Raw genomic sequence first — 27285 nt, 5'->3', positions numbered from 1 at the left:
TTTTCACAAGGGACATAAATACAATATGAAATAGTTGCGAGTTTAATATCCTATTTATTAAACATAATTGTATACAATAAAAAGAAATTTGCAACTTCAAAATAACTTCGTCAAAATTGCTACAAATATCATCATAACTAGAAAAAATCACAGCATAAAAATTAGAGGATATTACACAAGCTTCCATTTCGTATCAAGTTTATGTTCTGAGTGAAATAATTTTCAATTGTCATGAGCTTTAGCGAGTGACAATGGAAATTCTTTCACAAGGGACATAAACATGATATGAAATGGTATAGCGAGTTTAATATTCTATTTATTACCAATAATCGATCTTAATTTATATCACTCTATTTGTTTCGTTGACGTTCCTGTTAGGCTACAGTGCACCAATCGATGACGTCACACAGTGTTATGTCCCACTTGGCATTCTCGTGGGACATATCACTTTGATATGTACCAATATATTTTAAACCATATGCCATGGGTAATAAATTTACCATAACAACCTAAAATCGAGATCATGTTACTGCATGTTTGGAAAGAACCTCATGTTGATCATTTTCATTGGATGGAATAGTTGTGACATCACACATGGAATGCAGTTCGTCTGCCTCCTCGCCCGATGCATGTTGGGTATTCCGTTTTGCGGGAATGTCACAGATGTGATCAGGAAGAGGCACGCCTACGGTCTCCAGCATCGCCATCATCAAGAGAGCGCAGACGAGAGCCAGACTGCCAAACACCGTGAAGGGGACAGCACTGTACTCCTTGCCCTGAATTCAACACACAAACATGTCAGTCTTTATTATCTAAAGTAAGGGACACACTGTACTCCTTGCCCTGAATATACAACACACAAACATGTCAGTCTTTAGTATCTAAAGTAAGGGACACACTGTACTAGTCCTGAATACAACACACAAACATGTCAGTCTTTAGTATCTAAAGTAAGGGACGCACTGTAGGTGATTACACATGACCATTTCAAACAATAAGCCATAGTTTAGACAAAAATACAATACGCCAATGGGCTTGAACTTAAGCATGTGTTAGATACAGCAATTTTAAAAGTTAATATACAGCAATTTTAAACCAGTAACTCTTGCAACAAATAAATACAAAAACATAAAGCAAACCATTATCCCTACAACTGCTAGCAATCAACCTACCAGATAAACAAACTGTGGAGCCACTATCCCTCCAATCCTAGCCGCCATGGAGCAAGCACCAATTCCAATATTTCTGAAAAGTTTTAAAATCATTCAAAGTTAATTTTCTGAACACAATGATAGAACATGTTTACTACTTAACTTTAAAAAAAGATAAATATCCCCAATGAAAACACTCACCATAACTCTTTGAACATACAGCAGTAAAACAAACAAACAAACAAAATAAATAAATAAACATTCACAAATTAAAGTAGCTGCATTGAACACAGAGGATTAAATCTAAGAAGTCACTGATTGACAAGTAGAAGCTGAATAAAATAAACAGACTCTTAACATTATTAAAGGGACTCTCCTGACATCGATTACCTGTCAATATTCTACTTTTTATGTAATCATTTGTAGAAACCCTTTTTAACCCTTTGTATAAACACTTTTTAACTTCTTTGTAAATAAAGTTTATTTAACCATTAATGAGTATTTTTATCTAATCATTTGTATAAACGTTTTTAATTTTAATTTTTTTTTTTTTTTTTTTTTTTTTTTTTAACCAACTCTCCCCCCACCCCTCTTGATGTGAGCACAGTTTCTGGCCCTGGTCAGAAATCGTGCTCGCAACGAGCGTGCTTGAACATTAAATTGATATAAGCACATTAATTCCCGACATCTGACCTGACAGTCATTTGTGGGCATACATACACACACATACATCGATTACCAGCCTTGGTGATGTGTGGTTAAGCCATCAGACATAAGGCTCATAGGTACAGGGTTCGCAGAGCAAGTTTTAACAACTCAATGGGTAGGTGTAAAACCATTACACCCTCTTCTCTCTCACTAAGCAACTAAGCAACTAACCTTCTGTCCTGGACAGACAGCACAGATAGATGAGGTGTGTGCCCAGGACAGCGTATTTGAACTGGATATAAGCATGAAAATAAGTGGAAATGAAATGACATCGACTATGGATTTTTTAAATTGAACATCACATCGTTAAAGCTGAACTGATTAATTTTTGTATTAATCAATCATTGGAACATCACTATCCCTAGTACAGGATGAGTTCAGTACGATACCTGATAACAGTGGGAAATGTCTCGGCAGAGAACACTTGTACTGCTGCCCACGCTCCCGATATACCCGACTTGCCGATCAGAGACAGAGCTAGGGTCATTTTTGTATTAATCAATCATTGGAACATCACTATCCCTAGTACAGGATGAGTTCAGTACGATACCTGATAACAGTGGGAAATGTCTCGGCAGAGAACACTTGTACTGCTGCCCACGCTCCCGATATACCCGACTTGCCGATCAGAGACAGAGCTAGGGTCATTTTTGTATTAATCAATCATTGGAACATCACTATCCCTAGTACAGGATGAGTTCAGTACGATACCTGATAACAGTGGGAAATGTCTCGGCAGAGAACACTTGTACTGCTGCCCACGCTCCCGATATACCCGACTTGCCGATCAGAGACAGAGCTAGGGTCATTTTTGTATTAATCAATCATTGGAACATCACTATCCCTAGTACAGGATGAGTTCAGTACGATACCTGATAACAGTGGGAAATGTCTCGGCAAATGTCTCGGCAGAGAACACTTGTACTGCTGCCCACGCTCCCGATATACCCGACTTGCCGATCAGAGACAGAGCTAGGGTCATTTTTGTATTAATCAATCATTGGAACATCACTATCCCTAGTACAGGATGAGTTCAGTACGATACCTGATAACAGTGGGAAATGTCTCGGCAGAGAACACTTGTACTGCTGCCCACGCTCCCGATATACCCGACTTGCCGATCAGAGACAGCGCTAGGGTCATTTTTGATCATTGGAACATCACTATCCCTACAGGATGAGGTCGATACCTGATAACAGTGGGAAATGGCATGTCTTTTACCGACTTGGCATGTCTTTTACATGACCTGCAAGTCAAACAGAAATAGAACCAAAATGTGAAAGTTATTAGTAACAAAATACATTTAACAAACATTATTAACATTAGCAGCTGCCATCACAAGTTTGTTGAAACAAACCTCGGTATTCCATGAAACAATTTCAGTGCTCATATGTACACATGCACCTACCCTCCTCTATCTCTTCTCCCCACACTCACAGAGTAAAAGTATAGTTTGTTTTGTTCAACAACACCACTATAAAGCACAATGACTTCTTAATCACCAGCTTTTGGATGTGAAACATTTGGTAATTCTGACATTGTCTTTTATATGCATCATCCCTCAGACAGGATAGCACATACCATGGCCTTTGATATACCAGTTGTGGTGCACTGGCAAGAACGAGAAGAGGATTGATGACAGATCGACCATGCATCAGGCGAGCACTTTACCACTGGACTATGTCCCGTCACTCACACACAAAGTAAGTAAAACAAAATTTTCTTTTATTTAACTACACCACTAGAGCACATTGATTTATTAATCTTCAGCTATTGGATGTCAAACATTTGGTTATTCTGACATATAGTCTTAGAAAGGAAACCCGCTACATTTTTCCATTAGTACAGTACGTGAACCAACCATAATTGCGTCTAGACGGCGACTCCGACCAAGCTAGATGGCGTCTAGACTAGTTGGGGAAAAAATTGAAAAATTCCTGTTAGACGGTTGATAGGTGGTCACTGCGAACGTGCATGAGCTACTTGATTTGAGCCTCTGACCTTTTTCTTGTTGTCAGTTACACTATGTTATGAATTAAAAAAAAAAAATTATATATTTATTTTTCGTGGGGTTTTTTTCCTTCAAAATCGCGATATACGTGTTTACAAGGCATTCGCACTACACTGAAAATAATAACTAAATAATACATTTATACTGACCATTAACCTTTATAAATCGTTCAAAGGGAAACGATTACAATAAGCAAACAATAAAAAGGAGTGTATGGAGAAGGGAGAGTTCTTCGGTTTACTAACAAAATTGAAATCGAGGGATAAAGGGGGAAAAGAAAGAATAAGCTTGGTTTTGCGTATGTGATATTTGGCACAGCAGGAAAGTTCATTTTATTTGTGCGGGGAAGTCGAATCTGTTTTTACGTTTACTGTATTTAAAAAAGTAAAATAAATAATAATGAAAACAGAAAGTGAAAACAATAAAATAAAAACATCCATTCATTCATTCATTAAATTCGTTAAATTGGTCAATAATAAAATGTGCCTACAAAACTATGTTTCATTGTATGTTCATCGCCGAATCTACCAACGATCCCAACTATCGCTAATCGTTGGTCCTTTCCTCTGTGAGCTGTCTTGTTAAATAAATGTGTGTTGCCGTGATTTCCAAAAGGCACATGGGTACAGGTTTTATCTGGAGCTGTTGTTGTTTCAGATATATTCTCTCTAGCACCCATTTACCTTTTCATCCACTAACTATACCAATATTACCTGTAAACGTGTACCGCTGATTTGACCAACGATCACAACGAGATCACAACGATCGCGGGTTACATGTCGTTTACGAGCTTTGTTAAATAAATGTGTGTAGGGGTGATTTCCAAAAAGAACTTCGGTACAGGGGCTGTTTGTATTACAGCTATATGTATATTTTCTTTTTCTAGGACTGTCGTTGTTGATATCTCTCTCTACTGTTGTTTGTTTTTTGTGTGTGTATACATTTTTTTCAATGTTAATCCATACAATTTGATTTGGGGAAAATATTCCGGTTTTTTTTAATTACTATTACTTTTTTTAAAGTTTTTTTTTAATGTCAAATATATTTATATGCTAATTTTATCCATTCAATTTGATTTGGGAAAACACCCCATAATGAAATATGCCTCTTTTTTTCCACCAGTAGTCATACATGCACACTAGTGTGTGTTTATACTGCCAACTTTACAAACGATCGCCGGTCTGTGATATGCTTAGTTATATAAATGTGTTTACGTGATTTGCAAAAAGAACCTAGGTTACAGGTTTTATCTGGAGCTGTTTATTTTGCATGTGTATTCTCCACTAATTGTACCAATATCATTATACATGTATGTTTACCGCCGATTTGACCAACGATCACGAGTCGTTTCGTCTGTGAGCTGCTTTGTTAATACGTAAATGTGTGTTGGCGTGATTTCCAAAAGGAACTTTAATATAGGTTGTATCTAGTGCTAGTGCTGTTATTGTTGCGGACCTGGTATAGTTATCCTGTTAATTTGATCCATACAATTTTATTTTGGGAAAACTTCTTAAGATTTATTTCATCCACACTAAATCTTTTACTGGTTTATAATATTTTGATTTATTTTCTTATTTTTTTCAGGCGTTACAATAAGTACAAAAACTAAATAATAAAAGACTACGAAGAAGAATCTGGTATATTTTGGGTAAAATTCCATGTCAGTCCCATTTTTATCCCACGTTATATTACTATCAATGGAATAAATGTTAATATCCTAAAAGGTACCTACATAATAGTCCTCATTCTACCACTTTTCCAGTTACTCTGTTCAAAAGGCCGGAAATGTGACATTTTAACACCTGAAATTCAAACTTTTCTCAAGGAAGCATATTCAGACCGTGAAATACATTTATTTTCATCTCCCAGGCCAATGAACCGACACCATGCCCCCCACCCACTCCACCTCTTTCAAATACACCTCGCGGTCATTGTTATAGGCTATATCCCTCCCCCACCCCACCCCCAAAAAAAATCTAAATATCTCCACTTCAATTTTATTATTTATAAATATGCCCCCCCACCCCCCACCCCCCAATGTTAGTACATACCCATGCCTTAGTAGCTGGAACGAGACATAATCCCACTGGCGGAGATCGACCACGATTCTAGACTTAAATGAATGCATCCGAGCAAGGCACAAGACAACTTAATCCTTCCTGCACAGGCAGTAAGAGGACTGCCACTATTCCAAGATTGGATTGGCAAAATGAAGCTTGTTCGTGACCGCACAGTCCTTGCAATATCAAAGCAACAGATAAAAAAACAACAACAAACAAACCAAAAAACAACAACAAACAAACAAATAAAAAACAAAAACAACCCCATATTCAAAATCCAGTTGACAAACTTGTTTTTGTTGGTCTGCATCTGCACATGCACATGTATGCAGGTGTTCATGTGTATTGCATCACAACCAGGTGTACGTACATGTGTTCTTACCATCTCTCCATACAGAGGACTTCTGCACTGACTCTCGAACGATGAGGTTGTGTTCCGAGAACGTGGTGATTTCTCTCCCCCCCCCTCCCCCAGGGGCTGTGCTGCGTACGCTTGGGCCTTGTCCAAGTACTGCATCGAGCACAATGGCGATTCAGCGACTATCGCGCTACTCTAGGGCGTTGACAAGAAGCGATGCTCACCGAGCAGAAGACGAAGGAGGCGACCTAAGACTACGTGGGGGGGGGGGGGTGCTAACTTGGTGGCTCAACCGCCAGGGGCGGCCCCACCTGTTCTGAAGAGGACGAGACCGACAGGGGCGGTGAAGGGTGATCCAAACCCGGTGGCGGTTCATTCTGCGCGGCCGCCCCCACCTACTCAACCGAAGCACTCGCCAGGAGCGGTCCAGGGGGGGCCAAAGCTGTCAGCTCCACTGACAGTGGCGGCCCCTCCTGTAGACGTACCAACGCAGATAGAGACGGGACATGTGGTCATTACTGACCCCCCAGCCAGCCCATCAGCGCCTCCGGTAGTTGTTGCTGTTCCAGCGGCGGTCCAGCGGGAGTCCAAGAGGAGGAAGGTGTCGGCGGCCACCGTACCAAAGACATCCGACCAACCCGACTGGACTCTCGTCTGTGACCAGCTGTCATCAAGGTACCGGGGAGCGGTCATCGGCGACTTCACCGACAGCACGCACCTTAAGGGTCCTTGGAAAGACTATCATTGGCGCCAACTTCCAACCGGACAAGGGAAGTACCAGTTACAGACAGCCCTACACTCGGACCAACTTTATGTGACGGCACAGCAGGACGGACTGTACAGGCAGGGACTCCTGATGCCATCGATGTCCAACGCGACCATTCACCGCATCCTGAAGATGGTACTGCGGGACATCTATCCAGGAGCCATCGACAGAAACATCGCGATGTTGACTGAAGGACTCCCCAACTTCAGGCCTGAGCAGTTCATCACTTCGCCATGAGTCCTGCGACGCCAACCTTAACTAGGACAGGTAACCTCCTTTTTTGGGCTTAGTTGGACTTTAATTTTTTTGGCCGTGATTCAAAATTCTTATGGTTTTTTTGTGTGTTTTTTTATAAATAGTCCAATGCACTTTACTTTGGCGTTCGTTCAGTTGCTCAAATCACCTTAAAACCTTTTAGGCCGAGCAGTCAATTTTACTTTCGGATTTAACTTCTTAGTCCGGACCTGATTGGGGTGCAGGTTATTCTCCAGTAGACTTAGGCTTTTTAGTCCTTACTAAAAAAATTATTCCAAATTCCGCCCACTTCAAACTTAACCCTCCCCTCCCTGTCCCGGACTTAGTCACTGGCGAAAGTCAGAGATTAAGCCCGTGATAGGCGTGCGTGAAACCTTCGTGGTACATATGCACGTAAATACCTTTAAGTAAGTAAGTCCATACAGCCCACCAAAGCAAGTACAAAGCTACACAGCAAAGAGCCATAAAACCATATTGCGTAATGTGTATTCAGTTCAAAGAGCGTGCATGTTCATGTAAAGTACGTAATTCTACAGTATTGTTCTGCTGGCTAACGCTTGGTGCCTGTGTTAAAGGTTATATAGTAGGAGAGGAAGGGGAATTGCGATGGACTGAAATATGCCATACATTTAGTCTAATTCAGTCAAACAAGTGTACACTAGATTAAAAGTTGGGCACAAATTTAGAAGGTTCACCAAAAATAAAAATGCAGACAGTGGTCTCAAATTTTGTTCGTCAATACCGGTAAGAACCAAAATTGTTCTGAATGTGCAATTTAAATATGACTTGACCTGACTGAAATTTTAAACGGAGTGCTTTCATAATCAGGTTAGGTCAGGTCATAGGGTTTAATGTGCTCATTCAGAGCAAGCTGTTTTAGCGCACGCCTGTCATGGGCACAGGTGCCGGCCTCAGCTGACTCCTCCGTCCAGGACAGTAAAGGGTTGGGGTGGGTGTCCCATAAGAACAGCACCTTATAAAACCTGTATCCAAGATCCTTTAGGAAACTCACATTAATTAAACAAAACAGCTCGCAGACGAAATGATGGTTCGGATCGTTGGACAAATCGGCCTTAAATATGATATTGGTACAGCTAGAGGAGAAAAGGTAAATGGTGGCTAGAGAGAATATTCTTGCAACAACAACAACAGCCCCAGATACAACCTCTACCGAAGTTCCTTTTGGAAATCACGCCAACTCTCATATTGACAAATCAGCACACAAACAACCGGCGATCGTTGGGATCATTGGTCAAATCGACGGTAAACAGAATGATATTGGTACAGCTAGTGAAAAGGTAAATGTGGTTAGATATAACGTATTTGCAGCAACAACATCCCCATATAAAACCTCTTCCAGGCACGTGTAGCATACACCCCTCCCACTTGTGGACGAATATGTACGGGTTTTTTTTGTTTTTGTTTTTTTGTCCTATATTTAAATAAAGGTTTTTTAAAATTTGCTTGTGTCCCCTCCCCCACTAGAGACTGAGCCCCCTCCATTAGAGATTGTGCTCCAAACCCCCACACCCAGATATTGTTACCACCTGCCTGCGTACCCAAGCTCCTATCAAAAATCACTCCCAACGCATTTTTATATTAACAAAGCAGTTCCTAGACGAAACGACTAACGATCATTTGTTAGATCGGCGATAAACATAAATGTATAATGATATTGGTACAGACAGTGAAGAAAATGTAAATGGGGCCCAGAGGGAATATATCCACAATAAAAACAGCCTCAAATAAAACCTGTATTCAAGTTCCTTTTGGAAATCTATTAACAAAGCAACTTGCAGACCCGCAATCGTTTGGGCCGTTGGTAAATTCAGCCGCAAACATGATATTGCAGGCGCGTGTGCACAGGGGTATGCTTCAGGGCCTACCCTCCTCCCCCTTCCCGAATTTTCTTTTTAAAAATAATTTTCTGCACATACGCCTTTTTACATTGTTTTGTAACCCCCACCCCCCATAAACGTAGCTCGCCAGTTTAGACACCCCCCCCCCCCTCTTCTAACATTATTTCATACGTGCCTGCATTGGCAAAAACAGAAAAAGAAAAAAAGAAACGAATTTAAAAAAACACCCTAAATAATTATATATGTAAGAATAATACAAATAAAATGAAGTTTTTGTTAGCCGCTTGTGACAGACTTCACGTAGGCAAGCCACATGCACATTTATTTGTCGATTTCACTTCTTTTCTTTCAAAACTGCAGTACCCCCCCCCCCCCCAACCTCCTTTTCCTTTATTACTACTAATAGTTTTCCTTTTTCAGCAATCTACAAAGGTTGTCAGTCAGTTAAATTACATCATGTGTTTGGTTTTAAAATTTATTATAGTCAATATAGAGTGAATGATTGAAGGTGCCAATCGGAATATATCAATATCATAAGTTTTAGGATAATAATTTAGTTATTCTGCTTTTAAAAAATATGTCAACGCTGCGGTATAAAAGTTTTTTTTTTTTTTTTTTTTTTTTTTTTTAAATTAAATTAAATTAAATTTATAACATATCAGCAGTTGATAACAACCGACAAATAAAGAGGTCACAGATTCGCAGCAAAGTGACCGGTGCGAATTTGCAGAATCGCAGCAAGTTGTTACTGGTGTGGAACAAAATAGTCTGATAGCTAATTTGGTTTTAAACATCCGTCCCTCAAACCACCCCGTCCACTCCCCATTTTTTTTTTAAATCGGCGGCACATCGAAAAGTCAAACTGATCAAACTGATCCCCATCATATATAATGATGCTTCCACAGCTGACGCAAGTTGCACGTGAGTCAGTTTCACAATTTATTTATTTTTAAAAATTGGGGTTTCACTTTTATGACTTGAAGCTGTTAATAACAATGTGCATGTAAACATGGGTCAATATAATAATAATGAATAGTTCTATGCATTGGATGAAGTGCAAACGTAATTCTTGATGAAATAAAAGTTTTACAAAATTGCCGATCCACCGATTGGCGAATTGTTTAAAAAAAATTGTTTCTTCTATGACCGCCGAAACCACCAAGCCGACCGCCGATATTGCCACTTTGGTTGGTCCGCGTACTGTAGCAAGAGATCTTTTATATGCACCATCCCACAGACAGGATAGTACATACCACAGCCTTTGATATACCAGTCGTGGTGCACTGGCTGGAACGAGAAATAGCCCAATGGGCCTACCGATGTGGATCGATCCCAAACCGACCGCACATCAAGCGAGCGCTTTACCACTGGGCTACATCCCGCCACTCACACACACACAGTAAGTCAAATGCATGTTAATAACACTATCAACTGATCATGACCAGCACATTGATCAAAACTGACCCGTTAAATCCAGCACGAGGATGGAGAAGCAGAACAGGCCAGCTGTAAACATCAGAGTCGTCGTGGTGACACGGCGTCCCAGCCGGTTATTAAAAGCAACGACAAATATGAGCGCCGGAATTTCCACCAGTCCCGACAGGAAGACATTGAGGTAGCGATTGCCAGACAGGTTTTTAGCATTGAAACTTAGTCCGTAATAAACTGAACTGGACACAAACCTTAAAAAAAAGAAAGAAAAAAGAAGAAACTTTAATGGAAGAAATGGAATACACTATTTAACAGTAAACCATTAATACTGCGTAGATTAACTAGATTTTCAATTAGTATCCAATGGCAAAGACAGGATTTTATATTTGGGAGTAGGATGCTCACACTGTGTATGAGTCAGCTAATTCCCACTTTTACATGTGCTATGTGGCAACAGGCAACTATAAAAGGTGGGGGGAAGAGGTGTGATTGGGTGGGTGGGGGGAGCAGTGTTAGTATCAAACTTCACATCACCTAAAAAAAATTGACTGCTAATGAAATAATTTATTTTTCGTTATTAAATTTCAATTTTAATACAGTACCATGATCAATATACATAAAAGTTGCAGAAAGTTTTATATTAAAGCTAAATTTGTAATCATAATGAATTTTAACTTACCATCCATATATAAGAATTAAACTTCCTCTCGTGAGCCTCCAAGAGGAAAATAAATGGCAGTATGAATACTTTCTTTGCTTTTCTTTCTTGTATTGTTCTCGCTAAAATCAGAACAATAAATTACTCAGTGCAAATGAAGACCCTATTTAAAAAAAACATTCATAAAAAGAAATATTGGTCACATTTAAATTACAAAATATCTCAGTAATCATTTCATCATTTCAGTACAGTAGAATTATATTTATCACCATAATTTCATTTTATTTAAAAAAAAAAAACTAAAACAAGAAAACCCACACAAGGCTTAGCATAAAAATATATCTGAACAGATTTTATGTGAGGACATCACAAATATACACAGATGATAAAGCGATTAAAGGTGAAACTGCAGAATTTGTACTTGGTACAAGACCACTTGACAGGATTGTGCTCCACACATGCTGTCAGCTACTATACAGAGATGAAAATAACTTACAAAAACAACACCGTGTGGGCTAATCATCGCTTTCAGTAGACGATCAGACCTCAAAGTTCAGAAATTACGATTATAAATATTATAGAAATCATCTGTTTCCGCCAATTCTCAGAAATATCCATTTAAAAGATAATTGAGAGGAGTGATTAATTGCTCCCCTAACTTAGCTGATATAGAGCCATTTAAGGTATTACCATATTGATACTATATAAATTCACATACCGGTACTAAGGGGAGCTAGAAATTACACTCAGGTGAGTGAAGGAAAGCGAAAATTATACCGTGTACCTGAAATGGTGGAATTTACACTATTAACCACAAACCTCCACAAACTGCCTCAGCTGTGAGAAATCGGGAACTGGTCGGCCATTGAACGTGGCCATGTCTGTTATTATTCTGCTGGCTTCTTTAAACTGTCCCCGGTTGAGAAGCCATCTTGGGCTTTCTGGTATAAACCTGAAAAACAGACCTTTTAAAATGATGGCTGCTTGATATTATGAAAGAGTAAGCACTTTACTATCCTCTATATACTGAAGTTCATAACAAGATCCTGTCACAGTAGGCCTATATAAATCTGGATTCCAGTATTATTTTGTCAGGAAATACAAATTATTCTATACATCAGATTGAAACAAGAATTCTGAGAGGAATACTGCTAAAATAATATTCCCTATGGGGCCCTATACTTGTTCATATCTCCCAAGTTCAGGGCAGACATGGATTAATTAATTCCATTTTGACAGAATTATGGCCCTTGAATAAATTACCATTATATACATAACAGTCAAATTTTATCTAGCTATAATTCTGTCAGAAATGGGTAAATCCCTATGATAAAGCTCAATACCTTAAGGAATTACAAAAATAAACATCTGGAAAACTACATGCTGGAGAGAAGGATGGTGAAAAAATCTATAGTCCTCTCAAGTCGGACAGGCAGGGGACTGATTATAGTTAAAGCTATACAGAGGTTTCAGGAATACTTAACCTGACCTCTGGCATTACCCCCTCCCCCCTTCCCTGACCTTTACATGGGTTGGTCTTAACATCCCAACAGCCATCAATTGGCTAAAATCTTCCAATGAGCCAAGTACCGGTACACCCTGATCTGGTCACATGATAGCTACTTCTTTCTTTCGCATTTGCTCTTACAGTTCGAAATTCCTTTTCATTTGCTGTCACTAAGCCAAGTTATTTTCTTTCTGTGTGGTTTTAACACATACCTAATAGTGTCTTTTGTTTATCTATATCTAATTTTGGTCCAATTGATTTTATTTTCGCAGTGCTTATTAATTGTGAGTGTATGACAAGAAATATTATCTTTATGTGTCGTGTCTGAGCACAATCTTGTATTAATAACAATTTTATGGTACTAAATATGGTTTAGATCCATGTCATGACATCCACCAATATACACAGTGATAGAAATAATCAGAATTTTTCATTTGTCCACCAAACAAGTTCATTGCAAAATCTACTTGTCCAGTAATATTTTCACTTGTCAAATGTCTTGTCTTATTCAAGTACAAGAACTGTATTTTTGCTCAAAATAAAACTGCATTGAACATTTTACTTGTCCACTGGACAACCACTGAGGTATATTTTGCTTGTTCCCGAGCACATTTTCACTTATCAGTAAAAAAACAAAAAAGTACAAACGGACAAGTGCTTATTTCAAACAGTGATACAAGCTGTAAATTCTGTCTACATTCCGTCTTACGTACCACCAAGAGAACACCAAGAAAAGACTCGAAGCTGACGTTGCCATGGTGAGATGACGCCAGTCTCGCAGGAAGAATGCCCACAGGGCCAGAGTCATGAGACCAACAGCCCAGAACCCAACACAGCCACAAAATGTCCGCCAACTCGGGGTGACAAACTCCAGAGGCAGGACAAAGTTGACAACCAGAGTACCTGGTGAAATATAGACAGAAATAATTTTTAAAATAATATTTACAATCACATTAAAGGGACATTCCTGAGTTTGCTGTATTGTAAAATGTTTCCAACTAATAAAATGTTTCTATAATAAAACTTACATGCTAAATATATTTTCATATTTAGAATATCAGTGGCTGTATATTCAATGTTTTTCTGGTCATCTTAATATTTGTAAGAAGCCCAAACTGGATTTTGTCTTCAAATAATTTGGTACGTACGAAAAAAAATTATTTTAGGAAATAAAATTAAATTTAACCTAGTACAAATACTAGAATGATCAGAAACACGTTTAATTTACAACCACTAATATTTTATGCAGAAAAATATATTTGATATGTAATTACAGTCATCAAAAAGTCTCTGTTAGTCAATAACATCTTAAAAATTGCAGCAAACTCAGGAATGTCCCTTTAATATGTGAATGTGTTAATAAATATCATTACAAAGAATTATAAACAATTTAATGAAATTCATTACACATCTCTAACAATTGACAGAAACCGTTTGTGGTTTGTAGGAATGATATTTGAAGAAAGCGCTGGCTCATATGGAAACTTTCTAAGACACAATGTTAAAAATGTGTTTTGTTTAACGACTCTACTAAAGCACATTGATTAATTAATCATCGGATGTCAAACATTTGGTATTTCTGATACGTAGTCATCAGAGGAAATTTGCTATACATTTTTTGTAATGCAGTGAGGGATCTTTTATATGCACTTTCCCACAGACAGGAAAGCATATACCACAGCCTTTGACCAGTTGTGGTGCACTTGTTGGAATGACAAACAACCCAATCAGTTGAATGGATCCACCGAGGTTCGATCCTGCAAAGCATGCACCTCAAATGAGCACATAACTGACTGAGCTAAATCTGGCCCTTTCTAAGACAAAGTATTCTAAGTCAAAAGTATATATACATGTATGTACAGGGTTGAAGCTAGACTAAACAAGGAACAACTTAGGAAATATTGGAAGTGAAAAAATCAGGCCATTCCATTAATTCTTGTTTTGTTTTTTATATTATTACAGTATAATACACGGAAACACATTATAATTCAGATATATATATATACCTGATGCTTAAATGAAATGACCCACCATGGTACACGAACACACATTATAATACAGATATATATATACCTCATGTTTAAATGAAATGACCCACCATGATACACGAACACACATTATAATATAGATATATATACCTCATGTTTAAATGAAATGACCCACCATGATACACGAAAACACATTATAATATAGATATATATACCTCATGTTTAAATGAAATGACCCACCATGATAATATAGATATATATACCTCATGTTTAAATGAAATGACCCACCATGATACATGAAAACACATTATAATATAGATATATATACCTCATGTTTAAATGAAATTATCACCATATCGTACTATATTTTACATAGAAAATTATCGTTGGTCAAGTAACTATATTTCATCCACGATTTTCACAAGCGACAAACCTCCAACAAGAGCTCCGATGAGAACCCGCAGAGCAGCATACACCTGCCAGGACGTGACGAACGCGCTGCTGAACCACACAATCAGCAGCAGGATGTATTCAGCAAAGAGAATCCTGCGTCGACCAAACATGTCCGCCAGCTGCCCTGTAATGAGTGCACCGACCAGCACGCCAACCATTTGTAGAGAGATGATCAGATCGGGAATGTAGTCCGCACCACACATCAGTCGCCACTGTCAACAAATAACATTATGTTAATACATGTATCAGTGGTCGGATCCAGAAAATCCATTTTGGGGGGGGGGGGGGGGGGGCAGTGACATGAGGTGGAATGCCAAGGGAACTTTGGGGGAGGTTTGGAGGGGGATTGTAAAAAAAAATGAAAATTAATTAATACAGAATAAAATTATAACTATCGCCACATTTAGGTGGGGGGGGGGGGGTGGGGGGCCCTAGATCCACCTCTGCATATATCTTATTAGAAACTCCCCGCTGTTATACAAATTACACTATTCTGATTGGACGACATCACTATAAAAAAAAACACGTTATCTTTCGATATACATGTGTGTATCATTGGGACATCATTGCATAAAGCAGGTCATGGAATGGACGTTACAACTAGATTTATGTGTATTTTTAATCAAATAGAAGTGTTGTTTGTAAATATAAGAATAGTTTGTAATTATTTTTTATTATTTATTGATGTATAACAGTCACAAATTTACTATAAAATACAACTGGTAACATCAATAAATTCACTAAAAAGAACAAACAATTCTTCTATACTAGTAAATAAAGTACTGAAATAACTTCAAAAACAGATGCTACACTTAAGCCAAAACAGAATCAATAAAAAAAAAGATAGAAAAACCAAATACAAAAAACATTAAACATTATTAGAGTTCCGTAGCCCACCTTGGAGATGAGGAATCATCTAAAAACAAAAATACAGCACTCAACACAATGGGGGAAAAAGAATCACTAAAATTAACAAGATTACAGAACTCAACACAATAACAATGGATGTTAAAGAATAAAAAAAACATAACAAATATTTAAAAGTAATCGACTCAACAATGAAACTGAAGGAATCGTTAAAAACATCAATACAGAACACATCCCACTAACAACGGAGGTTTGGGAATGACAATAATATAACAGAACTCACTTTACTAAGCAAAACAATACTGTAACAGAAGTCAACTCACTATGAAGGTTAAGGAATCATAATTATTTTTATATACAATTCACCTCATTAACAATAGAGGTTAAAGAATCATTCCACTAAAACTCACCTAACAATAGAGGTCAAGGAATCATTGAAAACTCATATCATTAACAAAGGAGGTTAAGGAATAATTAAAAAAATAGAACTCACCTCACTAACAATGGAGGTGAAGGAATCATTGAAAACAACATTGGGATGGACTGCTCCACTCGTGAGACAGACGCTGTCATTTACACCATTTGACACAGCTGTTTCCTTGGTAACCGAGCCACTGACGTTAACACTGGCCTGTCCAATGGTGGCCGAAGGACTGGCGGAGGTGAAGATGGGGAGGAGCATGGCCCACGCTAGAGGGGTCTCAAACATGGAGACCAGAATGAACACACGTCTCTGGTACGGCCCGAATGGCCGGATCTGGGTGAGAATCTCTTCGTAGTCTGACATCCTTGATGTCTGTAGGTAACGTCAGAAAAGAACAACACGTGTGGAGAACTGCATTATTCTGGGAAGACAAGAAAAAGGAACAAATTTAGTTTTATTCATATTTATTTACCATCAAATATTTATAAGATATTAAACAAGCTTCCATTTCATATCATGTTATAATGTCCTTCATGAAACAATTTTCAGTTGTCACAAGCTTTAGCAAGTGACAATGAAAATTATTCCACGAGGGACATAAATAATGAAATGGTAGCCAGTTTAATATCCTATTTATTACCCAATAATCGATTTTGATTTATATCACTAAACTCGTTTTATTAACATTTCGGTAAGGTTGTACTGTGCCAGTCTCATGACATCATTGTATGACGTCGAGGTATCACGTCCCACTTGATGTTCTAGGTTGACGTAACACTTTGATATGTACCAAGATATTTTTATCCATATGGGTAATAATAAATTGCAGTATTAGGATTGGTCAGCTGGCAAATGTCTACCGTTTGTTAAAGCTTCTCTTTACATTGTAAAAATACAAATATTTCATATGCAAAGATGAGAGATATGCAATAAATGAGATATTTCTAAGGCACAAATTCCATTTGTCAATAGTCTGCATACATGTATTAAGTAATCCATAATGCAAAATTGACATCAATCACTTTCTATACAAATAGGTTGAGTACATTCGGATTCCATTTATGCCTCCTACATACGTGTGTGCATGTTCAATAACTCAATGCATTATGGATTATATATACTGATTACCGGGTACAGATAAAAAAGTTAAAAGTTTGTTTTGTTTAATGACACCACTAGAGCACATTGATTAATTAATCATCAGCTATTGGATGTCAAACATTTGGTAATTCTGACACATAGTCATCGGAGGAAACCTGCTACATGTTTCCTAATGCAGCAAGGATCTTTTATGTGCACTTTCCCACAGACAAGAAAGCACATACCACGGCCTTTGACCAGTTGTGGTGCACTGGTTGGGATGAGGAGATTACAGAAAAATGGGATTTTGTGCCTAAAATGCTAACAGAGATGAAATGCAAAGAAAGGAACATATTTAAAATATTCATTACATTGTATAAATAATCAACATGCATTCAAAGTAGAAGTGACTTTTTTCTTTCTTTTTAACCACTATACCAAATCAGGGCTCACCCTGTCCATTGTTATAGCAGCTACATTTTGTTTTAGGCTAATAAACTTTTCAATAAATTAACCACATACATATTAATAATTTTCAGGGAAATACTTTACATATCTGAAAATTGGCTGAACCGAAACTGCAAATGTACAACTAACGGTAGGCCTACAACAGCTGCGTTTAAACAACTTGCCGAAGTGTCGGTAAAACTACAAATTGCATCATGGGACACTGATGACCTAAGGGAGGAATTTTTTGTTTTTTGTTATGTCTATGGGGTTGTTGTTTTTGTTTTACTTTTTTGGGGAAGGGGAGTTGAGGATTTTTTTGGTGTTGTCTATTTTTAATTAACAAATTATTACATTTTATTTCATGGATAGTAGCTAATTAATGAGCATGCTTTTCTTCCAACCTGTACGTGACACCTAAAATTTAGGAATTGCACGGTCTCCATACATCTTTATTATATGTGCTGAAATCCTTGCCATTATTATTAGAAATAATCCAACTATTAAAGGTGTAAATATAGATGGCGAAGAATATTTAATATCACAATATTCGGACAATACAAGTTTCATTCTAGATGGATCCTCCCCCCCCCCCCCAGGTCTAAAAATAAACTATTCTAAATCAAAAGCCATTTGGATAGGAATTTAAAAGTTTTCTAAAGACGTTTACCACCATACTAGATGGTAATTAGATTGGAGCATAATACAATTCAGTTTACTTGGTATAAAATTCCCAGTTAATTTAGAAAATATTATTAACTTATAATTATGCCTCTAAGCTAATAGAAAATCAAATACAAAATTTCTTAAAATTGTGGTCTGTTAGAAAATTAACAGCCTTAGGAAAAATAACGGTACTTAAAACATTCATAATACCCCAAATAACGCATCTTTTAATTTCCTTACCAAATCCAGGAGAGATGTTGTTTAAAAAAATTAATACACTATTCTTTAAATTTGTTTGGCAGAACAAGCCCAAAAAATTAAAGAGCGATTTAATAACTCAAGATTATAAAGAAGAAGGCCTTAAAATGCCAAATTTAAATTTTTTTATGACTGCTTTAAAATGTTAATGGGTACGAAGATTGTTTATAAATAATTCAAAGTGGGTAAACCTTTTTAAAATCTGCTACAAGTATATCAATACATGAGCTAACAATATACGGAGACTATTTTATAATGATGAAAATCAAGAAAATGTCAAATATGTTTTGGAGAGACACATACTAGTTAGTTGGTTAATGCTAGACAAAAAACATAACCCGCAAACTGTAGATGAAGGCACGAACATCTGGCACAACACTGACATACTTGTTGATAAAAATCATTTATATACAAACGTTTTGTCAGCAAAGGTATTGTTTTTATAAATGACCTATTTGATGTTCATGGTGATATTTTATCATATGAACAGATACCGTACAAAAAATGTACCATGTAACCACAAATCTTATTATTTATGTTTCGTTAATAAAAGCTGTTAAATCATACATACATTGTATATAACTTAGAACATTTAACAGACGACAGTTTTAGAGCACAAAATAATCCCATTCTTCCTTTTAAATTAAACGTTTTGTTAAAAAAGCAAACAGGATGTAAGGACATGTACGATTTGATAAATTATAAATCCATAACTCCTAAAGCACAAACAAAATATGCACAAAAAGGATTTATTATTGACACGAGTGATTGGAAAAGGTACTATATATTACATTTTCAGTGCATGAACGATTCAACTTTATTATGGTTTCAATATAAAATAGTCCATAGAATTTTAACCACTAACATTTTTGCACATGATTCACTATGTTGATTCAAGTATGTGTAATTTTGTACCAATTACCCAGAAATCATAAAACATCTATTCTTTGAGTGTAATAAGGTAAAGAATTTATGGGAATCAGTACAAACCTGGATACTGACTAAGTCAGGAGTTAGAATCAGTTTTAATAAAACTATGATTATGTTTGGTATGATTAATGATGAAAATGATGTCTTTTTAAACTGGCTAATTATTAACATAAAATACTGTGTCTTGTACAAAATTTCAGAATAAAGCTTTAGAAATCAACTCTGTAAAAAACATGCTTAAGAAAAAATATGAAATAAAAAGATTTATTCTGTATAAAAGTTGTAATTACGAAACATTTAACAAAGTATGGGCTCCATGGTTTAATCTTTTCGATAATAATTAAAAGCCTTGCACACAATATACTTTAGCATAAATGTTCACATGATTGTTTTACTGAATTACCTGTTTTGAGACAAGGGAAAAACAGGCACTCATGGACAACAATCATTAACAATGACGGTGATTTTTCTTCTTTTCTGCAGCATTATTATGTTGCTCTATATTTTTCTCCTGCTTCCTCTTTTCTTTCACTCTTTTTAAAAAAAATCCCAAATCAGAAAAAGACATGTATATAAACTGTTGCTTTAATGTGTCATGTTATTTTGTCAAATGTATATGTACAGCAGTGAATCAGGGCCCCAACCCTGACACTGCTATTGCGATCTGGGGTAATAAATATTTAATAAATATTTTTTTTATTTTTTTTAAAACACACACACAAATATTTTAAAAAAATAAAATAAATAAATGCATTTTGGTCAATTCCTAGAGCAAGTTTTCACAAGTCAGTGGGTGGCTGTATGACCACTACACCACCTTCTCTCTCTCAGTAATAACTAACCACTAACCCACTGTACTGGACAGACAGCCCAGATAGCTGATATGCATGTATGTGCCCAGGATAGTGTACTTGAACCTTAATTGGATATATAAGCATGAAAATACATTGAACTGAACATCATTTAAATGTATGTATGTTCTGACCAGCAACAAAAAATGTGGCCATAATACATGTACTTGCCTTTTATTGACAGTCCTCAAAAACAAATAAAAGTTAGTTTGTTTTGTTTAACGACACCACTGGAGCACATTGATTCATTTATCATTGGCTATTGGATGTCAGAGAGTTGGTAATTTCGACACATAGTCTTAGAGAAAAAACATGCCATATTTTTGCATTAGTAGCAAGGGATCTTTTATATGCACCAGCCCATAGATACATGTAGAACAGCACATACCACGTCCTTTGATATACCAGTCGTGGTGCACTGGCTGGAATGAGAAATAGCCCAATGGGCCCACTGACGGGGATCAATCCCAGACCAACCATGCATCAAACGGACGCTTTACCACTGGGCTATGTCAACCCGCCCTCAAAACCAAATATGACCAACAATAACTTCAATAACAAGGGCAGGATGCAACTCAGTGGTAAAGAGCTCGCTTGAATCGTGGTCAGTCTGGGATCAATCCCCATTAATGGGCCCATTGAGCTACTTCTCATTCCAGCCAGTGCACCACAACTGGTATATCAAAGGCTGTGGTATGTGCCATCCTGTCTGTGGGATGGTGCATATAAAAAGATCCCTTGATACTAATGGAAAAATGTAGTGGGTTTCCTCTCTAAGACTATACGTCAAAATTACAAAATCTTTGACATCCAATAGCCAATGATTAATAAATCAATGTGTTCTAGTGGTGTCGTTAAACAACACAAACTAACTTTAATAACAAGGGGCATTTCACAAGCACTAACCCAGATACTGGTAGTACATATATGAACCAGTTGTTGAAAGTTTTTCTCTCAAAATAAGCATTCTGAGAGTACTATTAAAACAATACATCCCCTATCACACTTTTTTTTTTGTATCTCCTAAATTCAAGGGCCATAACTCTATGAAAAAAATTGCAAATCACCATGAAAGTCAAACCTGATCTGTAACAGTATATGATAAAACTACCGTATACACAAAATTTCAGCTCAATATCTTGGGGCCTTGTAAAAAAGGTTCAAGGGCCATAACTCTGTCAAAAAATGGGCCAATCCTCATAAAAGTTGAACTTGATATGTAACTCTATATGATAAAGTTATATAAAACAATACACCTCAATATACTGAGGTATTATGGGGGAAAAGTACAGAAAACTATATGTGGGACAAACAGACAGACGAAACCTATAGGTAGCACTATACCAATTAATTTCCGGCTGGGTCGAAGTTCGAGGTGCACCGAACTTTTGATAGAGAAGTTAACACCACAAGTCCTGTGATTGGTTATAAATGTGAGTGTGTTGGTTGTAAAAAAAAATAGTTTCATCTGGGCTAAAAATGTATACAATTTTAATTCATCTAGTACCACTGTGTCAAGTAGCCTTGTGCTTGGAACATGTATGGGGGGTACATGTAAAAAAAAGTACTAAAACTTTTTGCGAAACTAGGGGTGTTGTAAAAACATCTGGTTATACCGAAAATGAGCCATGAAAGGTACCATTTTCTGCAGTTAATACTTTGAGGTGGGGTTGTAGTACTGATATTTATGGGTCATAGTTTGGTTGATATATTGCATATAGTGTTTTTAAACACAAACGTTAACATGGTCGCCTATGGGATTTGAATTGGTATAGTCCAACCTATAGTCCCCTCTGGTGGAATCGGTAGTGGTATAATAAGTTTAGATTTCAGAGGTTTCTCATGGGCTGTTTTCAAGAGAATATGAGCTGGATGTAGCTCAGTGGTAAAGCACTCACCTGATGCGCGGTCAGTCTAGGATCAATCCTCATTGGTGGGCACATTGTGCTAATTCTTGCTCTAGCCAGTGCACCACGACTGGTATATCAAAGGCCTGTGATATGTGCTATCATGTCTGTTGGATGGTGCATATAAAAGATCACTTGCTACCAATGGAAAAATGTAGCGGGTTTCCTCTCTAGGACTACATGTCAAAATTACCAAATGTTTGACATCCAACAACTGATGATTAATAAATATACAGAACTTCACATACGTTGTTTTCGCTTCCTATTTATTGCACAAGTTTATTTTGCACAACAATATATACCACGAGACCGTGTAGTGGTCGAGTGGTATGTTCTTTCGCAAAATAAACGAGTGCAATAAATAGGAAGCGAAAACAACATGTGTGAAGTTCTGTATTTATTACATACTTTCATTTGTTTTACAAAAAAGGTTTTCAATTTAACGTCATAACAACACTTTGTTAAATCTATGATCAAAACTCCTTTCATGGATTCATTTAACGTTAAGAATCATACTCTGCAGCAGCCTTGTGTAATGTTTCAAATACAATATGACGTCATTTGTAAATCATATATATGACATAAGTAAATAAAAGGCGCTAACTGCTGTAAAAAGAAAAAGGGAATTCCCCATTTAAAAGTTCTGGTCCATATTGCACATATGTGCGATGCAGAATACATTTATTACACGGTTTCAAAAGGCCTTTATCACTATAGTAAGATTGAATAGGTATGTAATAAATCAATGTACTCTAGTGCTGTCATTAAACAAAACACTCTTAACTTTCATGAGAATACACATAGATTCTCGTAAACATATTTTTATCCGTGAATGTACATACCACCTATGGTACAGTCTATAAAGGGCAGATAGATGAGTCTAGTATAACTGTAAAACATATTTCTCATGCTTTGAGTTCCAGCCAAAGAGTATGGGCCTACATAACAGGTCAGTTTAACACTCGGCAATCATACCGTTATATCAACATGTACTCAAACACCGACATACCTGACAGCCTCAGAGAAACCTGTAATGTGTACATTAACTTACATGCATGCACATGTCTAAGTGTTATCCTAATCATAGACTGTAAATTGTTTAATGACACCACTAGAGCACAATGGATAATTAATCATTGGCTACTGGTCACACTGGCATAGGAAGCGGAAGGGGGAAAGGGAGGCATGTCCCCCTCCCCCAGTTTGTGGGAGCAGCGATTTTTGTATATATTTATACATGTATTTATATATATACATTTGTGTGCCCCCCCCCCCCCCCCCCCCCCCCTCCACACTTTCTAGCACCTTCCTACGCCCGTGCTGGATGTCAAATATATGATGCTTCTGATACATGCTTTATAATCTTTTGAGGAAACATGCTACCTGTTTTCATCAGCAGAAAAGAATCTTTTAAATAAATATATGCACTTTCCCACATACTAGATAGCACATACATGCAGCATGGCCGTTGATATATACCAGTCATGGGGCACTGGTTTAGAAGGCAAAAAACAAAGTGGGTCTGCTGGGGTGGGTGGGGGTGTGGTTGACCCTACAACTAAAACACCTCAGATGTGCATTCTACCAACAAAAGTAACTCTGGGTGGGAGCCGGACCAGACTGCAACCAAGTACCTACCAGCCTTATATCCAATGGCTTAATCACGACACCACCGAGGCCGGTACTGTACATAGCAACAGCTTAGACCTGTGAAAATCTTGGTCTATAGATTATACTGTCCATGTTGGAAACATTCGTCTGTTTAGTATCTTGAACTGATAATAGTAATCTTGAGTGATAATGTACATTGCGCCCAGATTGTCTCTGACCACAGCAGATTATAGTTACTTAAAGGCATATTGTCACAGACCACTGACCTATTTAATGGTCTAACAAAGTATTATTTGAACAAATATAATTTGATTTGTTCCTACATGTACTTTATTCAACCATCTTCATAACCACCATACTCCATTTAATAATGATATTTTGTAAAAATAATTGAATTATGGCAATGGTCCATAATTCAAATATTAAAATTGCCAAGAGGGTTGACTTGGATTTCACTCCATCATGGTTCAGTTACGGTGATGCGATAGCTAGATTTGGTTTCCAACAATTAATGTAATTTTTATTTATTATCAATTTTTAGAGAAATAAGGTCCTTAAATCCATGACAGTATGCCTTTAACTGTAAACCAGGGTTCTGCTTAGTATTTTATGAGAGGTTGAAATATCATGCTCTAGGATGAAATCCATAACAGTTACTATAATAAATAATAAATTATTACACAATATAGAACATTAAATACAACTTGCAGAAACTTTAATGTATTGTTTGGGCCCTTCCAGCACCATCCATGTTGGGTAGAAACTGTGACTATGTTTATATTTGTAATCAGGGGTGGGTAGAGTGCGGATGATTTCCCCCTCCCCTATGGAAAAGAAAGTTTTGCTCCAAAGGAAAAGGTATGAACATGTTATTATCTACCTATCTACCAAACAACAACACAATATAGTGTTTTGATTAGGTTGGGTTTTTTCTTTGTTGTTTTGGGGTGTTTTTTAATTTGTACATTACATAATATCAATTAATGATAACAATAATGTGTGTCAACAAAGAAATAAATATAAAGTGCATTATGAACAGGCACAGCGGAGCAGGGTGGGTCTAGCCCCTCCAATAATTCTGAATCAAAAATATTATTGGTAGTATATCTTAAGGCAGAGATGAATTTTACTTGTAGAATGCAGGAAATTGCATCTCAGGAAATCTAGTTTTCAAACTTTTTACAGCTGTATGTGTTTGAAGTAATACCATTTTAAAAGTACACGTATGACTGAAGATAATATTTATGAAGAAAATTAAATAGAATTTTAATAGAAAAATCAGTTGAACTGAGAAAGCGATCATAAAGTTGAGATTGCAATGTACAATGCAAATTTAAATTTTAAAGAAAAAGCTGATTCAATATGCGCCAAATTACCTCATAAAAACTGCACAATCTTTATATTTTGGACTTAATCTTACTGGACATTCAAAATTCAATAGCACCAGCCTGCTACCGACCCCGGTCAGGCTATAGGCCTACTGCTGCTTTCTTGTACCTGCCAGCATGGATAGGCCATCCTTCCACCCATGCCAAAGCCTTGTCTGGAAGGAGGGGCCTGCGCCTATGACAGGCATGCACTACAACAGCTTACTCTGAATGATTACCTGACTTTCAAATTTTCTGGCAGAGCATGCCCCCAGATCACACACTCAGAAAGGGCACATCACTACCAGTATGACAGCAATAAGCTGAGTCACCACCACCCCTTTAAATATTCTAGATCAGCCACTGGTATTGTGGTACATTCATACACATATCTGGGTTTCTGCCAGAGGGTAAAACGGATATGGTGCCATTACCAATTTTTTTGCAGACATTAGTTTTTAAGTCAACCGTTTGACCAAATTAATGACTCTTATTATTACTGTATGATTTTCTTAACCCTAACCCTAAACCATTTTTCTTTCTGGGGGAAAGCAGGTGTATGCAGTACAGTGAGTCAGTCTGAGTGAGCACACACATTGTTAATGTTCAATTTCATAGAATGAATGAATGAATGAATGAAGAATGAATGAATGAATGAATGAATGAATGTTTCATGACACCCCAGCACAATTCCATAGCACCATACCCAAAAATTGCTTTCTGACAGAAACACTGAATGTGTATGTACTATGTATGAATGACAACAGTACGAAATGACTATAGTGCTAAATGAGCCAATACCATTTTATTAAGGTAGGTACAGTGGGGCCCATAAGATTCCACCCCAAATGACCCCACCCCCAACCCACAAACAAAAAAAGGGGGAACCCAATTTTTACATTTGTCGTATGAAGAAAACACGTGTTAAATTTGTTTAGTGTTCATACTGCTTTTCATTTGGTAACCGATTATTTTTCATCCTTTGCAATGACTCAAACCTCACATATGAAAAAGGTATAAGAAGCATGGTAGTGCCCAGTGTAGTTCATAAAAATAAACTTGAATGTAAATGCACATGTGCATTTACATTCGAGTTTATTTTTATGAACTATGCCCAGTGGAGTGGCCGGAGGTGGGAGGGTTACAGAGGCCATCCCCTATGAGTCAAAACTTTTTTTTAAATATTATATTTTATAAAATCATACATACAGTGATACATACATAGTGTGGCTTGCCCACCATATAATGATATATGGATTGTCACACACCACACACACATATACACAGACACAGATACACACACATATATACACACACACACATAGACACAAACACACATACAGTGATACACACACACACACACACATACATACACACACGCGTCAGTGGTAGTGCCAATGGACCGTGACTCGATCAAAGTCCAAAGAACTAAAAAATGCCCGAGTAGTGTGATCATCATCATGTAGGCCTATCGGCTATCCTACTAACTACTAAACTAGGCTACTGTTTTTTCGAAATAATAATAATAATAAAAGTAAATGTATTCGAATAATAACTTGTGTAAATCACTTTGTCGATCAGTCGTTGGATGAAAATAGTCAGATTACCTTTCACCTCGAGTTCCTGTCATCAACTGACGTTGTTTTTTTCAATCAACAACGTAAACAAAAAC

The 27285-nt window shown here is 37.1% G+C and overlaps 1 protein-coding gene across 1 annotated transcript; it reads right to left on the bottom strand.

Annotated features, from left to right (window-relative positions):
- Nucleotides 1–349: 349 nt before the first annotated feature.
- On the bottom strand, nt 350–27285 carry LOC121378514 (solute carrier family 22 member 4-like). The gene is given in 10 exon segments (XM_041506721.1): nt 350–776; nt 1173–1245; nt 2905–3009; nt 10617–10850; nt 11279–11379; nt 12077–12209; nt 13478–13667; nt 15186–15417; nt 16566–16917; nt 27221–27285. Coding segments are annotated over 9 exon segments (1617 nt in total). The 5' UTR covers nt 16860–16917; nt 27221–27285; the 3' UTR covers nt 350–521.

This window comes from Gigantopelta aegis, chromosome 2 (genome assembly GCF_016097555.1).
Source record: "Gigantopelta aegis isolate Gae_Host chromosome 2, Gae_host_genome, whole genome shotgun sequence".
Taxonomy (NCBI): Eukaryota; Metazoa; Mollusca; class Gastropoda; order Neomphalida; family Peltospiridae; genus Gigantopelta; species Gigantopelta aegis.
The sequence above is the reverse complement of the archived record's forward strand: the minus strand, read 5'-3'. Positions and strand labels throughout refer to the sequence as shown.